Here is a 14,905-nt window from a genome sequence, read left to right as displayed (position 1 = left end):
GGGGCTGCTGAGGGGTCAGCGCCGCGGGCGGGCGGCTCTTGTTCCCTCAGGCAGCCGCCTGTCTCCTCTCGGCTCTCAGGGGCTGCTGAGGGGACCGGCCCGGCATGGAGCGGCCGCGGCGGCAGGGCGCTTCCCAGGGCAGAAGGCAGCCGCGGAAGAAGCGGCGTCCGTCGCCGCTGCCGGGCGCTGCCCCGGGCAGGGCCGGGAGCCGGGCCGGTGTGTCCCGGCCATGCCGGCGGCGCCTCTTCGGGAGCGCGGGCCCGCCCGGGCCGGAGCCCGGCAGTAAGCGCTTCGCCTCCCGCCGCCCGTGCTCGCGTAGCCCCGGGCGAAGGGCCGGGCCGGGCGGGGTCGGGGGCCCGGGAGGGGCGGCTGGGCCGGGGTGAGGGCGGGCGGCGGGAGCAGCACCGGGCTGCGCGCCCGCTTGTGTGCTGGGCTTAGTCCAGTACTTGTGTTTTCATGGCAATTTGAGGAGTGGGTGAGGTTAAGCCACCTTCCGGGGAAGGTTCGTGTCAATAGTGCTCTGCTAAATGTCCTTCCATCCACCCCCGGCGGGGTAGCGCTGGGTTTCTCACCATTTGTGTCCAACTGAGCTGGTCTGTGCGTGGTTGGGAAGCGGTTTGCTGTTCCTCATACCCCCTATGGCATAGAGAAAGCAGGCAGCTGATCTGGAAACAGAACCGTTTCCTCTGTTTTAGCTGTTAGTTAGTAATAAAAAGGGGTTTTCCTTTTGTAAGGTACCTTTTTTCCCCCATTCCTTTAGAAATGGCACAAAACCCTTGCCTAACCTTTGAGAGGATACTTGAAAAAGTTACTTGAAGTTGTTCCTTGAGACCTTAAAAGAAAAAAATGCAGTCAGAGGGGAAAGTATGGGATTCAGGTAAAGGCTGACAGTAATAGTGTAACTTGCTAAAGTAAATGGGGAAGACCAGAGTGAGATGTCTTGGTCCCACACTGGTCTTGGCAATTTAAATATAAGACTTTAAGCTATTGCTGCAGGGTATGACGAATTGAATTCTGTCTTGATCCTGTTCTGCTGGCTTGTACTCCAGTAGGTGTTTAGTGCTCATGTACTCGACTGGATGCAACTCACAGCCTTGACATCTGTTTGCTCCTCATACTTACAGACTCTGGGAGAAAGAGGAAAGGGATGAGTCCTGGGTTGAGTCTTGTTCATACATTGTCCTGTCCTGAACTCCCAGGGAGTTTCAGCTGAGCTGGGACAGGGCTCTGGGCAGCGCTGGGGAATGCAGGGCTTCAGACCCGTTCCTTAGTGTGAGGATAGATGTGCTTTTAACCTACTGTCACAAAAGTGTAACTCTAGAAAGTCTGGCTCCTTGCTACTGAAAATAAAACACAAAGCTAAACAACTTACAAAGTGGGTTTTAGGATAAGAAAATACATCTCTGAAATTTGCTGGTTGCTAAGTATAACTGTGTCATCATGGTCTTTGGGATTATATACATTGAGGACAAGTTTATGTAGAAATTCTTAGGAGACTCCTAATAAACTCCATTTAAAACTGATTTAGACTCCAATTACTCTGCACCCACGTGAAGGTCACTTTCAAAGTGTGGTTGTGTTTGGATTTGTTTTTTTCCTTTTACTCAACAGATTTCTAAAACACATCAGGTGTTTCTTGAAGTCTCCTATTTTTTGTCTTGTTGATATGCTGCTTGAAAAGAGCTTTGGTAAAAATAATAAACCAATTCAGATGTTACAGTGTTTGTGGTAATAGGTTCAAAAATAGTTATGGGCATGGAAAAGGGGGAAGAGTTAAAGGTGTGCCATTAGAAATAATAATCTAAAGTCTAATGTTAAGACTAAAATTACTGACCTAAATACTTATTATTCTCTAGGCCTGAAGGGAAGGTCCAGTGTGAAAAGCCTACCAAAAATTAAAGAAAATCTTGAAGTCAGCCAAGTGAGCCATTCATGCAATCAAAGGTCTGTTAAAACTCACTCAAATACACCATTATTAAAACTAGCTAAGAATTTGTATTGTTTTGTCTGCATGAGATGTCTCTTGGAGATACACAGAATTCTCAGTCCACTGATGTTTGTCAGACTGTTGGCACCTCGGAAACACATTTTGTAGTTTTTTGTCGCCTTCCTCTGGAGCAGCGTAGCTCTGTGTATCGAGCTTAGCTCTGTTCTTCCACCGCAGCAATCAAGTGAATGTCCAAGAAACAACAGACTTGGAAAAGAAAGAAGAGAAAATGGAAGAAAGCACTGTATCACTGAAGGTGAGAATGCTGTTGTGCTCTTTATCTACTAGTAATTTATGGAAGCTAAATCAAAGAAATATGAAATGTTAATTCTTTTTCTAATAAAGTAGATATTCCTGTGAGTTATGTGTGTGTGCGCATGTTTTTGAGCCTAAACTTGTGCTGTATTTTGGTGATATTTTCTCGTGTCTTTGGCCAGAATAAAAGCTGTTGGAGCTATTGGTAGCATGGCAAAACACCAATACTAATTATCCTTAATGAGGAAATGCCGTTAGCAACTGCATTGTATGGAAGATATCTTATTAGACTGTGATTGCAGAGAATTGTTCGCTTGTAGTTCAGACACAGACCTTGGGCAAGCCACCGTTGTGCTCTTTCTCGTGGTAGTACAACTGGAACAAAGTATTTTGAGATGACTGAGCAGAAGGGTTGTAGGAAAGTTAATACTGCAGTGGCAAGAAAATAATTCACCAGGTGTCTTGGAAACAAAATCTGCTACAGCAAAGGGCTCAAGTGATACTGGTGTAACACTATTTTTCTTTAAAACATTAGGTCTTATTTAGAGTCCGCCAATTATTTACACTTCCTGCAAATGCTTAATTTCATAGCATATACTATGTACACAACACAGTTGTTTGTATTTATATAAATGGTCTAGGATTCTGGAAGTGAGCAGCATGAATTTGGCCTCTAAAAACAATAAAAATCTAAAGACAGGGCAATTCAGTACCCCACTGCAATCTCATGCATAACTTAAGTTGACATCAATATGCTGTCACTGGAAGTCTCATCCAGCAAAGACTGTAGGATCAAATGATTGGCTATTCATGATGAATTTCAGAACTATAAGTCAGATCGCAGATTTGTGAATGATGCATGAAAAACCCTGCTACAAATTACACGGTGAATAGCACGTTTAGGTGGTAGAGTGCCAGACAATAAGCTTCTGAGTATCTGCTTATGTGAGAATACATTTAATTGCGTATCTCTGTCTACATCCAGTTTTCTCAGGTTGTTTGTGTTGGTCATTTAATTTTAGGAATCCCCGACAATCAACTTTGAAAGTAAAGAAAGTCTGAAAAATCCTGAAGTGACTTCAGGTGAGTATAATGGCAATACATTATATTATTTAAATATGTTTTTATATATTTAAAAAACTAAATGTAAAATTCATTATATAATTTTAATTATATTTCTGTAAAAGAGCCGGTGTGCTGTTCTTGTACTGCATGATAAATAATTTGTCCTTCTGAAAACAAACCTGCACAGGAATTACCTTATTGGAGGCTCAAGTCTTCAGGTATTCCTAGTGAGCCTTGAGCAAGGAAGGTGTCTTTTGTGAGCTTATGGTAGTGTAAACTGGGCTTCAGGATGTCCTTTGTTTCTTTAACTGTATTGTGAATCTGTATAAGATACTGACTTGACAATATTTAGCTCATCACAGGAATGAAACTCGGAGAAGGAAATCCTGATGGTTTGTACAAGATGATACTTTTTTTTTTTTTTGGTGGTGCATCTGTCACGCTGCCTTTTTTGTCTCTTTCTCTAGGTACAGGAATGACTCTTCCCACAGGTGTTTCAACCTTTCTCCTACAGTGTTTAGATGAAGATTCAACTGCAGATTATAACACAGGTGCTAGTGACAGCCTGAGCAGTTGCTTATCCCCTGAAACATTCAGAGATAATATTTCAGGTGAGACTTCTGGTGTTTTTGAGCTTTATGTGATGTAGAAAATGTGGAGGTACTATCTACAATAGAAAGACTAGTGGCTTTTCTTGCTGTGACTTGCCAGGTCAGATCTTTGCTATCAGCCAACCTGTGTTGAACATGGGGACTGTGTATCTGGTCCCCCAATCCAGAGTCAATCAGGTCCTGGTGTAATTTGAATTGTTCTGTAAACTTAAAGTATTTGCTGTTGACAGAAGCTGTTTGTTGGGGATGACCAACAAATCTGTATTGAGTCAAATTCCTCCCAAACTTCTCTGAGGCTGTTTGAGCCAAGACAATGCTTTCACTTTGCTTTGAAGTTCTGGTCTTGCAAATGCGGTTGCTTCCAGTTTGGTCACAAATTTAATAACTTAATGAATTTCGGTATAAGAAGCTTGTATTTCCATCTCTTATGTCCAGAAAGAAGTAATTTTTATGCTGTGGACTCTGGCAAATATAAGAACTCTACTCTCCTGGACTCCAGCAAAGCACTGACCATAGATAAGATACCCCGGATCTCAAATCTTTCACCAATATCAGGTAATTATTTTCTACAATACTTAAGAATATGTGCATAAACAAAGTTCACTGTAGTGCAATGAACCTGCATGAAATAAGTAATGATCATTCAATTTAAGGCATGCCTGCATAATGGGGAACAGCTCCCTGTTAGTGGTCTGTGTTTGCTTGTAATATTTTGCTTTATAATTTAGCACGCACTAAAAAATTGTCTGGTCTGCTCAGCTTTTTCTTCTAAAGTTTAGCTCTGATGTTTTTTAGAACCTGTACTGGAGGATTTTCAAGACCAATACACTAGAAGGTAATCTGCAATACAGACTCTTCGATGCACCTATATGTTCAGGTTTTTCTCTTTTGAATTATATTTAAAAGATAGGCCAGTATGAATAAGCCTCTGATCCTGCAAACGCTTCTGTTGAGTTTCAGTTACCTGTGTCCTCACTAATTTTGAAACTGGTGCATTAAGTCAGGTAAGAGTTTGCGTTATAGACTTTTGTTTTGGTCTTGCAGCTGTAGGGAAATGAATGTAAGAAAACTCGGTGAAGGATTTTATGGAAGGGGATAGTGACATTTATTTACAAAATCTCTAAATTGCTTTTATCCAACTGCCCTTACTCTGTCAGACTTCAGTTGGTCACCAGCATCAAGACGCATGCCCCACATGTCAGGCCAGGGTTGCCTGTGCAGAGTGTGAGGGGCACCTGCTGTCAAGTCCTCCTTAAGTCTCTGGCATTCTGTGCTTGCCCAGGACCAAACTAGGTTTGGAGCAGATCGTTCATGTTCTTTAGAAATCATCAGCTATTATGGAGCACTTCTTTGTTTCAGAATCTTGCCAACTTCAGCCTTCATAAATCTTGGGCCAAGTTGCTGCTGTTGTCAGTTTTTTCTTGTTTGGAACACGTGTCTAGCAGGAAGCAGCACCGTGTATGTGATCTACTGCAACCCTCATGCCATCCTCCTGTTGTTAGAATGCCAGGTTTTCTGCTGACAAGTCATCTGTGCTGTGTTTGTATCACAATGAAGAGTCTTGTCACAATTCTGCCTTCAGATCCTGACAGAAAAATCTGAGTAAAATGAGGGTTTTTTCTGGGAACAGTATCCTTTCTTTTAACCCTTGTGCTGCTGTCTCCAGGCTTACATGCAGATGTTTCCGTTCATAACTCATTTATACCAATCTTGCTGTGTTACAGATCTCTATACAATTCATTCTAAATTTTCTTGTGAATCTGTTTTTTCCCTGCATTTTCTTTAAATATGTTCTGTCCCACTATGCTTCAGTGCTGAGTACTTTACTGAATGTCTTCTGTAGGTCTTAAATTGCAAGTATCTTCAGAATAAGCTGTGTGACTTGATGATAAATTATCAAAAAACTGTGGAGTGTGATGAAGTAACTCAGTAACAATATTTTTTAGAAGAGCTTTACCCGTTTTCACTCAGTCTGTATCTTCCTAAGATTTCCTTATACATTGTTTTTTTTGAACATTAACATTCATTCAGAATAGCGGTTCACTTTTTTTTCCTCTTCTCCTAGAAAGAGACCATCAAATTGCAATTACAGTTCATCATTAAATGTTTCAACTACTGTGGCAGGTAAAATATGATCTGAAGCAGTTGTACTAGCTGTGAGACAACAGAATATTCTGCCCAGACTTAAATGACGATAGAATATCAGAACCAGGCTTCTACCAGATCATTTTTCCCTTGGCACAGGCTAAGCTCAATGGTATCTAGAAGTGTGAATTGAAAATCTTCCTTGTAAATAAGACTTGGTTCTAATTAAGATGTTAGGAGAAAAAACAAAAAATCCCCCCAAGCCTGTGTTTTTCCATTTACTCACCTGTGATGCTCAATGAAAATTAGCATTTCTTATTTAACTTACCCAGGAACAGAACTGTTTGTGTCACGCTCCTTACTTGAACTTATTTCATATCAGCTCCACCAATACTATGAGAAGTCCCTCCTGTAACTGCGGTTCTGAGCTGTGGCCCAGGTACCGCAGAATTTTCCCCTGCTGAATTTGGACTGTGAGAGCAGCAGAAGTTGCCACTGGCAAAACCGCTGTGATTATGCAGTTGCTCTGCTCCCACAGAGTGTGTGTCTAGCAGTGAATAGCCAGGTGAACATCAGATTAATGAGCAGCCTCCTTTCTTCAAGGAAAGAGAGAGGATTGAAGCAGCCCTGTTGGTGGGGGGAGGGAGATGAGGATTATATTGAAGGGAGGAAGTGTGTTTACATGGGTGGCTTTGGAATAATCCCTCTTTGAAAACCATCCCGTAAGAGACGGGTTGGAGAGTAGCTGTGGTCTTTGTCTCAAAATTAATTAATTTGTTGGAAATTTATCACAGGAAAAAAAGTCTGTAAAATTACAGCTGCAAGAGAGAGAACTCCAGACCTAAAAATGGGTATGCGCTGTTCTTCACCATTAGGACCGGCAAGAAAGGTGAAAGATCCTTAATAAATCAGCCAGGTTGTAATGTAGATTACTTGCTCCTTCCTTGTGTAGGTGGAGGACTCCACCTAGAAGCATAGTGGTTCCCTGGAAAGGGAGCCTGCAGGCAGTGACGGAGAGGGAAGCTGTAGCTTGCCTCTAACTGACAGCAGAAGTAGTCACGGGTGCCCCTGAGCTCGCTGGTTTTCAGACTGACCATGTCAGTGGTACCAACTCAGTTGTGTAGAGCTCAAGTATGACAGTGGGACTCTTTGTTAGTGCTTACTATACTACAGAGATTCACTTCATAACACAACATTTAGTTGTTTCACCCTTTAGCCTGACAATCAGACTGATGAACCCAAGTGGCTGAAGTGTAAGGAAGAACAAAAAAAATGTCACACGTTTGAAGAAGGTCAGCCTGATGCTCCAGGAAACACTTCAGCCAAATCAGAGGGGTTGACGGCAGAAGTACCGCCAGCCAAACAGACAGATGCGGTGGTGGTGAGTATTCCCATTGTGTCCTGCTGATTAGCAAAGGCATAAAACTGAAGCGAGAGTTTTGAACTATGACGAAAGTGACAACTAAATATGAGAAGTGGTAGGAAGTGCTTTATCCCCTTCTTGCAAAGGGGACCTGAAACGTGTGTTCTGTGCTGCAGTAAACTGCTTCTTTGTCTTAATTTTAGAGAGCATAACACCAAAACAAAGTGAATGACAGGAATTCAGTAGCTAAACCCTAGGAACTATTGGTAATTCTAACTGGAGTTGTTATAAATAGTATTGTGTGCTAAGGGAATACTGCAGGACTAATAATAAACAGCAAAGAATTGGAAACTGATACTGAATTATTCTCTGTTTAGCAAACAAGTCCCACCTTGCTGATCATGGAGGAAAATAAAGTCCTAAAAAATCTTGGTTCTGCTCAGCCTGTGGAGCGAGATGTGAGTGCCCTGATACTTTTCAAAATTATTAAAACCAAAAAAATTGTTATGCACAGCACAATCCAATTCTGGCTATGCTTCTGCAGCAGTGAGAATTGCACAACTACATGTTAAATTCAATCAGCTGGACAGTTAAAAAACTATAACAAAAAAACTAGGTATCTGTGTTGTATTTTTACAGTATCTTCTAATGTAAAAACAGCACCCCCTAGCCTTCATTGCATTACCACTTAGATGCAAACAAACTTGGTATTTAAATGCCAGTTTGAATTCTTTGTCAGTAGAGGTCATGTAGAACTACCACTTCTCTCTGCAGGAGCAGAAGTGATGTCACTGTCACTTCCATGCTACAGCTCCAAACTGAATCAGCAAACAGTACTCTTTTTTTTTTTTTTTTTTTTTTTTTTTAGAAAAAGGGAAACTGTTACAATAGAAAAACTGCTTAATTTTGCACCAGATTATTTGTCGGGAAGACATACTGGGCATTTGTTGGAGGCTGAAGACAGGAATCACTGAAATCCTGAATCATATCTTTGAAGCAATAGAACATATTTTGCATGAGCCAACAAGTGTTGGCCGGTTGGAGTTGTTGTCAATTATTTAACTGGGCAGTTATTGCTGTATGTTTTGTATTTTGATGGAGCTGTGGCTTCACTTGTCACCAGTGTGCAAAGCCTCACCTGGAGAAGACCTATTCCTGAATACCACAGGTCCATATGTAAATTTGGAATAAATTCTTCCTGCATCTCTAAGCTCAGAAAAAGAAATTATTCCTCAAAGTCCAGAAGAAAAGAATATTTTTCAGCTTCTAATTTTATTGCATTCTTTAAATCCATTTTTAGTATGCTAATATGTAATGTACTATTTATTTAAGCCTTGTAGTATTACAAACAGCTGGAGAGAATATTTTAAGCTTTGAACCTTTCTATCATCCTATTCAATAGCATGTTAAATACACACAGGTAGTCTTAAATCTTTTCTAATGACATCCCTTGAAATCTGCACCATCTCAAATTTCCTTAGAAGAGTATTTCTTCAAGGGAAATAACCATGCAAATGGAATGTCATTAATCTTTTCAGCCTCTGTGTGGCAGACGAGCAATCTGCTCCATTGTCAGAACTTCACCGTGCCGGAGGCGTCCCGGCCTTCACCAAACTCCAGTTAACACAAAAGCGTTCAGCCTTCCCCAAGGAGTGCCCGAAGGTAATCAAATATAGAATGGGTTCACTGTGCAGATGGGAACCGGCTATTTTAGTGTTAAAAGGGGGTTTTGTTTGTTGTTGTGGGTTTTTTTTTTTTTTAAGTCTGAATATTTGGAAGAATCATAAGGCTAAAGAGTAAAACACACTGAAAACTTCAAATTTCTGACTTAACAGTGTTCTCATGCAACAGCACTTCACTAACAAACTACATGATCGTTTTCTCCTCCAAGGATCTTCAGCATAGGAATTAACACAATCCAGCTGTTTCATAGGCTAGATCATTGAGGCCAGCAGGTGCTACCATGTAACTCTGGGAATGTCTGCACCTGTTCAAGTTACTCCTAAGGACAATTTTGAGTTTTACTGCTGGTATGGAGACTCCCTAGAAAAGCAGCAGCTTGTTTAGTAAATTGTTATCCTGGGCCGTATTTCTAGGGTGAATATGTCTTGACTTCAGCTTTCAGCCATGGGTGTGTTTTGTATCTTGCTCAGCTAAACTGAGCTCTTTAGCATCCAGTATTTTTTCACTCTGAAAGTAGCTCAAGGATTAGGGTATGTTTAAAGACTATCAGTTTTCTTTCTGAAGGTTTCTGTTCTTTTCTCCTTTCCCCTTAACATAGGGGAAGCTCCTTTCTTCACTTCCTAGATTTTGTTAAATGAAAATGAGAACTGTGTACAAAACTATCCCGTCACTGCCACAGAGGTGAAGTCTCCTCCCTTTCCCATCTCTCTTGAAGTTTCTCAGCGTGCCACTGGATGGCATGTGTCTTCCTAAGTTTGAAGGAGTTCCTTACAAAGTCTGCAAGTTCTTTGCAAGTTGCATTTGTTATGTATGCTGTTTTAATTTAATACAGAGATACTGTATAAGCATAATCACTTTCAAAAATACCGAATATACACACATTTTCAGTGGAATTGCAGTTTCCTTGGTCCAACTACTCTCCTACCTTATTTTAGCTGGAGTTACATAGAGCATCTAGAATGCAAGGAAGTGCTTTTAAGTGTGTATGTATTCATTAATGACAGCCATGTGATGCTTCTGTACAGAACAAGGAACAAGAATGACAAAGATATTAAGTTATGTGCTCGAGAGAGCTGTGGTAATACAGAACATAGGTTGTACTTGATAGCAAGTGGATCTTCGAAATCAGCAAGTGGTGGTGTCAGAACACAAGTTTGGTTTTGTTGCTGCTTTTCTAGAGGAGCCTGGGAATCAGCAATTTCACTGCCTAAAGGTGCTGGGGTGGCTTTTTATGCTGAGTGTTTTCCTCTCTGCTCACGGAGTCTTTCAGGTGATGCCCTTTGTCATTAGGAGTGTAAACACGCAAAACTATTGTTCTCACTGGCAGTTGACCTACAAGATTCAGATTCCTCCAAACACATGATAGCACAGGTATCTATTGAACATCTAAACAGCTCGTCAGATCAGTGAGCTTTCTCTTACACTTAAGGATGTGCCCCTTTACTGATGGTATTTAACTTATCACTTTTTTTGCAGATATTATTACAAGTACGAAAAATTGGATCTGCTGTAAACACAAATGAGATTTATGGATTTCAGCAGGAGATTTCAACAGAAGAAATAACTGTCTCGCTACTGTGGCAGAGAGGTGAAACAGAAATACTAACCAGTAATTAATGGCCGTACCTTTTTGGCGTATACATTGTTGGAAATTTAGTATGATGCTTTGCAGTAAGCTTGCGAATACTTTACTCAAGCACTTAATATTAAATTATTTTGTACAAGCAACTAGGTCTTATTGTGGGCATTTCTCTGTAAGGACTCCATAAAGATGATTCTTCATTCAGCTTAAAAAAAAGTGTGACTTGAGAACAGCAGACCAAATTATGTTAATGGAAATATTTTTGGCTCTTGCTGTGCCAAGATTTCTAGATTTCTCTAGTAGTGTTAGCATCTAAAGGTGTGACCCCTACTTGAGTTAAGAAGTATTAACACTGTTTATAAGGGCAACTGCGAATCCTGAAAATGGGTATGTAAAGCATCCATGTTCTCTCGGCGACTCAGAAATCAATAGTACGCCACCATTAAACTCCCTGAACGCTTAGGTCTGCAGAACTTTGGAGGCACAGGACTCTGTTCTGCTGTAAATTGATTTCTAAACACGAATATAGGTCGCCTTCACCCTCCCATCACTGCAAGGTGGCTCTTTGTGATCAGCACTGTTGCCATTCTAGACACATCCACTACCCAGCCACTGTCAGCTCGGAGTCCCTCCCATTTAATCTTGGTTATTTTGTAATATCACTGATCTCACTCAGAGTTTCTTCTAGCGGCTTCAGACTTGCGCAGAGGAAGTAGTTACTTTACGTGAATACAGGGGTAGAAAAAATCCTATTGTAGCTGAACTGTCTCAAGAGCCGGATATTGGTGTTCTGGATTTTCAGGTTCCTGCTTACACTACCTGGCACAGAGGTTAGATTCCCAGTGCTTTCCGTTCAGCTTGTGGATCATTAATCCATAAAGGTCATTCTTCAGCAGTGTGCCAAATGCCTCAGAAAACACTGACAAGTACAGAGTTTTTCTCCACTTGAATTCACTGCAGGCTAAAGTAATTTGGATCCTTGCAGTGTTCTCACTAGAACACCCCTTGCTCAGACTCTTTGTAGACATAACGGAAGTTTTTCAATGTCTTTAAAATGGCACTATGGCTTTCCAAACCTCTTGAATTCTGAGTTTGTTTCTTGGTATTATCACCCAGAATATTCATGCCCTGGAAGGTAGTTCTGTATTTCCAAAAAGTGCATGTCAAGAAGACTTAGAAAATCCTCAGCTGTAATTAGTTTGACTACATTTGAAAGTACCTGTGAAAGTTCAGACCCTGAGCCTTTTCCCATTGCTCTGGGGTAGAAGGAAGTATAAATACACGCAGCTGGATTAGACTATGAACAAGTATTGTATAAACATACGATATGGCTCAAGGTTAAAAATGATACCGTTATTTTTCCTTTAAGCATTAGTAGAATGAGCTCTGCCAATAACTCCTTGGAGTCCTCTTGAGTATGCTTCTAATTATCAATATCCTTGTTCTTGTGAATACCAAGCCACTGGTAATTATGCAATCTAGAGCCCCTAGGAGATAGAGGTGAGCTCCTTGATGTGCTTTAAGCAAAATTGAACGTTCTGTATCTAGTAAGGTATGATTGTTCAAGTATGGGATGGTTCAGAATAAAATAGGTGTTTATTGTAAGGATATTTTAAGAGTCCTAGGAAAAAACACTTATTTTGCCTCAAACCATTTTGTAGTTTCTATACAAGAGACAGGCTAATACTGACAAACTAATTGGAGAGTACAAGAGAAGAAAATATGGCGTGTTACTCTGGAGTTGGCTGTAGTAGCCTGAATATTGCCGAGTTTTGTGTTTGTTTTTCTTGATGCAATGAGGTGATATAGGAGGACAGAAATATCATGAACCATGGTCTCTCTTGTCCTTCCCTTCAGTTATGAAAGCACTGCTTCTTATTTTCATCTTTTGTCTGACTCTTGGAGAAAGTAATTAATTACCAGGCAAGCGCTCTGCCCCAGGGAAGGAAATTTTATTCATTTGGAGGCTGTAACAATATCTACTCTTGTTCTGTGTTTCTCAAAGGGAAGGCATTTTCCCATGTTTTGGTGTTAAACTGAAGAATGACTACATAACATTTCATTCAAAGTGGAAATGGGCTCTTCCATATTAGTGGATAAAGGTTATGGGTCACAGCCGGTTAACGGATCGGACAGAAGGGCTGATTTGTGCAATGATTCAAGAGACAAATCTGTTCCCTGTCATAGGGCTGCTCTGTCGCAGCCCAGACATGAGGAAGTCGCAATGGCTTGAATGGAATCTCTTACAGCGAGTCAGTCCGTACAAGAGCTGTGATAATACTTTATCACTAGGAATTGTGCATGCATGGTTAGTAAGTGTATTATACAGAAGTCTGTAAGACATTTTTCATTAACACCATTCAGTTCTTTTTCTTATCTGAAGTCTACTCCTAGGAACCTTTGGCTTGAAGTGCTCGGAGATGATGAAAGATGCTTCTTGCACCAGAGTGTTATAGGGGTATGTGTACCAGCTGTTAGACACAAATGGTTCTGCTTTAGTTACAGACAGGACAGGTTTGGGGCCCAAGACAAGGCATACTGAATGGACACATAAGTTGGAGTTCAGATTCTTTGTGTAAGTACAAAGATTTACCTACAGGGAGGTTTTTCCAAGAAAATGGATGATTAAACTTGTATTTATACACTTTTTTTATCTGACTGTCCATCCTCCATTCCCTTGATTAAGGTATGTCAGTCAGGCCTAGCAGAATCACTTGCTATTAATTTATGGGGTTTGGAACAGGTTAATATTTACTTTTCAAGGGACTCCAGCAGCTTGCATTGTACTGTACTTGAGATTAGCTAAATCTGCAGTGCTGTAAATTGTGAAATTGTATATCCTGGCCATTTTTTTTCATAGTGTTCCCTGAGGACTTTTTATGTTTCAGAGAATTTACATGCCTCTCTTGAAGCCACGAAGCTTTCGCAGGGTGAAAGGATGTAAAGGTTTGTCATCTGTAAATGTATGGCAGGCTGGTGTATCTTCCATACAGAACAAGAGGAAAAAGATGCATCTAAATGTTATTCCTATTTTCCATTAGAATTATCTTCAGCTCCTAGTAGGCTAATAACAAAGCTCATGCAGATGGCTGATTGGGAGGAACCATTATATAGATATGTTACAGCTGCCCTAAGTTACGCCTTTCTAAAACAATCTGCTTAATTTAATCTTACATCATATGCTGTTTCAATTTAATTCCATTTTCTAGGGAAAGCAAATGAGTTTTGTCAGTTCTTAATTAAACTTCTAGGACTGTTGTCTCTGAACAGGGAGACATTGAAGGAGACTGTTAAATGTTACCAGTGTTTCCATCTCATGTAAATATTTACTAATAAAGAGTTTTGCAAAAGTGCAAAGCTTTTTTTGATTTTATAAAGTCTACCACACTTCTTTTTTTTTTTCTTGCTTATATGTTTGTTCTGGATTCACCTGCTGGGTATTATGTGTAGCACAAGTGTGATGGGAGCAGCTGAGGGAGCTGGGGGGTTCAGGCTGGAGAACAGGAGCTGAGGGGAGACCTTCTGATCTCTGAACTGCCTGAAAGGAGCCTGGAGCATGTGGACCAGAGGAAATGGCCTCAAGTTGCACAAGGGGAGGTTCAGATTGGATATCGGGAAAAATTTCTTCCTGGAAGGGATTGTTGGGCATCGGAACAGGCTGCCCAGGGCAGTGGTGGAGTCACCATCCCTGGAGGGGTTGAACAGACATAGAGATGAGGTCCTTTGGGACGTGGTTTAGTGCTAGAGACAGGTTATGGTTGGACTCTGTGATCTTAAGGGTCTCTTCCAAACAAAATGATTCCATGACTATGTTAATGTTTTATTTGCAATGATGGTTTCCTCTGCATACAAATACATGTGGTCCACCTTCTGTGTAGGTTTTGAACTGAGTGCATTGCCGAATCATTTCATGTACCCAGGCAGGCACATGGGAAGAAGAAAGGAGGTCGGAGGTGGATTTTCTTTAGGAGTAAGAGAAGCCCGCTGTCCCTGAAATGCTGGGTACAGCAACGATTTGATACCCAGATCTTGACCTCTTTTCGCCTTTCTGCTGCTCGTGTCTTCAACTTCCCTCCGAGGAAGCAAAACAGAACAGCGGAGTGTTCTCACCGGCCCTCGCTGCCCGGCCCCCAGGGGAAATACCTGGGCTCTGCTGCCCATGCGCGGCCCCGGGTCCCCGCAGATGCCCGCGGGGAGCGGCCCCCGGCCCCTCACGCTGGCAGGCGGTGGCGGGTTGCGCAGTCCCCCCGCCGGCGCTCACCCGGTCCCCGCCG

At 41.4% G+C, this 14,905-nt stretch overlaps 1 protein-coding gene across 2 annotated transcripts; it reads left to right on the top strand.

Annotated features, from left to right (window-relative positions):
* Nucleotides 1–13,988, top strand: MEIKIN (meiotic kinetochore factor). 2 transcript variants are annotated; one of them, XM_065644338.1, is made up of 13 exons: nt 14–282; nt 1,857–1,944; nt 2,165–2,243; nt 3,265–3,325; nt 3,775–3,918; nt 4,354–4,473; nt 4,714–4,753; nt 5,984–6,042; nt 6,798–6,892; nt 7,220–7,384; nt 7,744–7,824; nt 8,905–9,028; nt 10,526–13,988. In XM_065644338.1, exons 1-13 carry the CDS (start codon nt 105–107, stop codon nt 10,570–10,572), a joined length of 1,281 nt encoding a protein of 426 aa, XP_065500410.1. In that variant the 5' UTR covers nt 14–104; the 3' UTR covers nt 10,573–13,988. The 2 variants fall into 2 exon arrangements, with proteins under 2 accessions (XP_065500411.1, XP_065500410.1); XM_065644339.1 differs by lacking the exon at nt 7,744–7,824 and having other exon boundaries at nt 1–282.
* The last annotated feature ends 917 nt before the right edge of the window (nt 13,989–14,905 follow it).

The sequence above is a fragment of the Caloenas nicobarica genome, chromosome 13 (genome assembly GCF_036013445.1).
Source record: "Caloenas nicobarica isolate bCalNic1 chromosome 13, bCalNic1.hap1, whole genome shotgun sequence".
In the NCBI taxonomy this organism is placed as follows: domain Eukaryota; kingdom Metazoa; phylum Chordata; class Aves; order Columbiformes; family Columbidae; genus Caloenas; species Caloenas nicobarica.
This window is presented reverse-complemented; position numbering and strand designations above follow the sequence as displayed.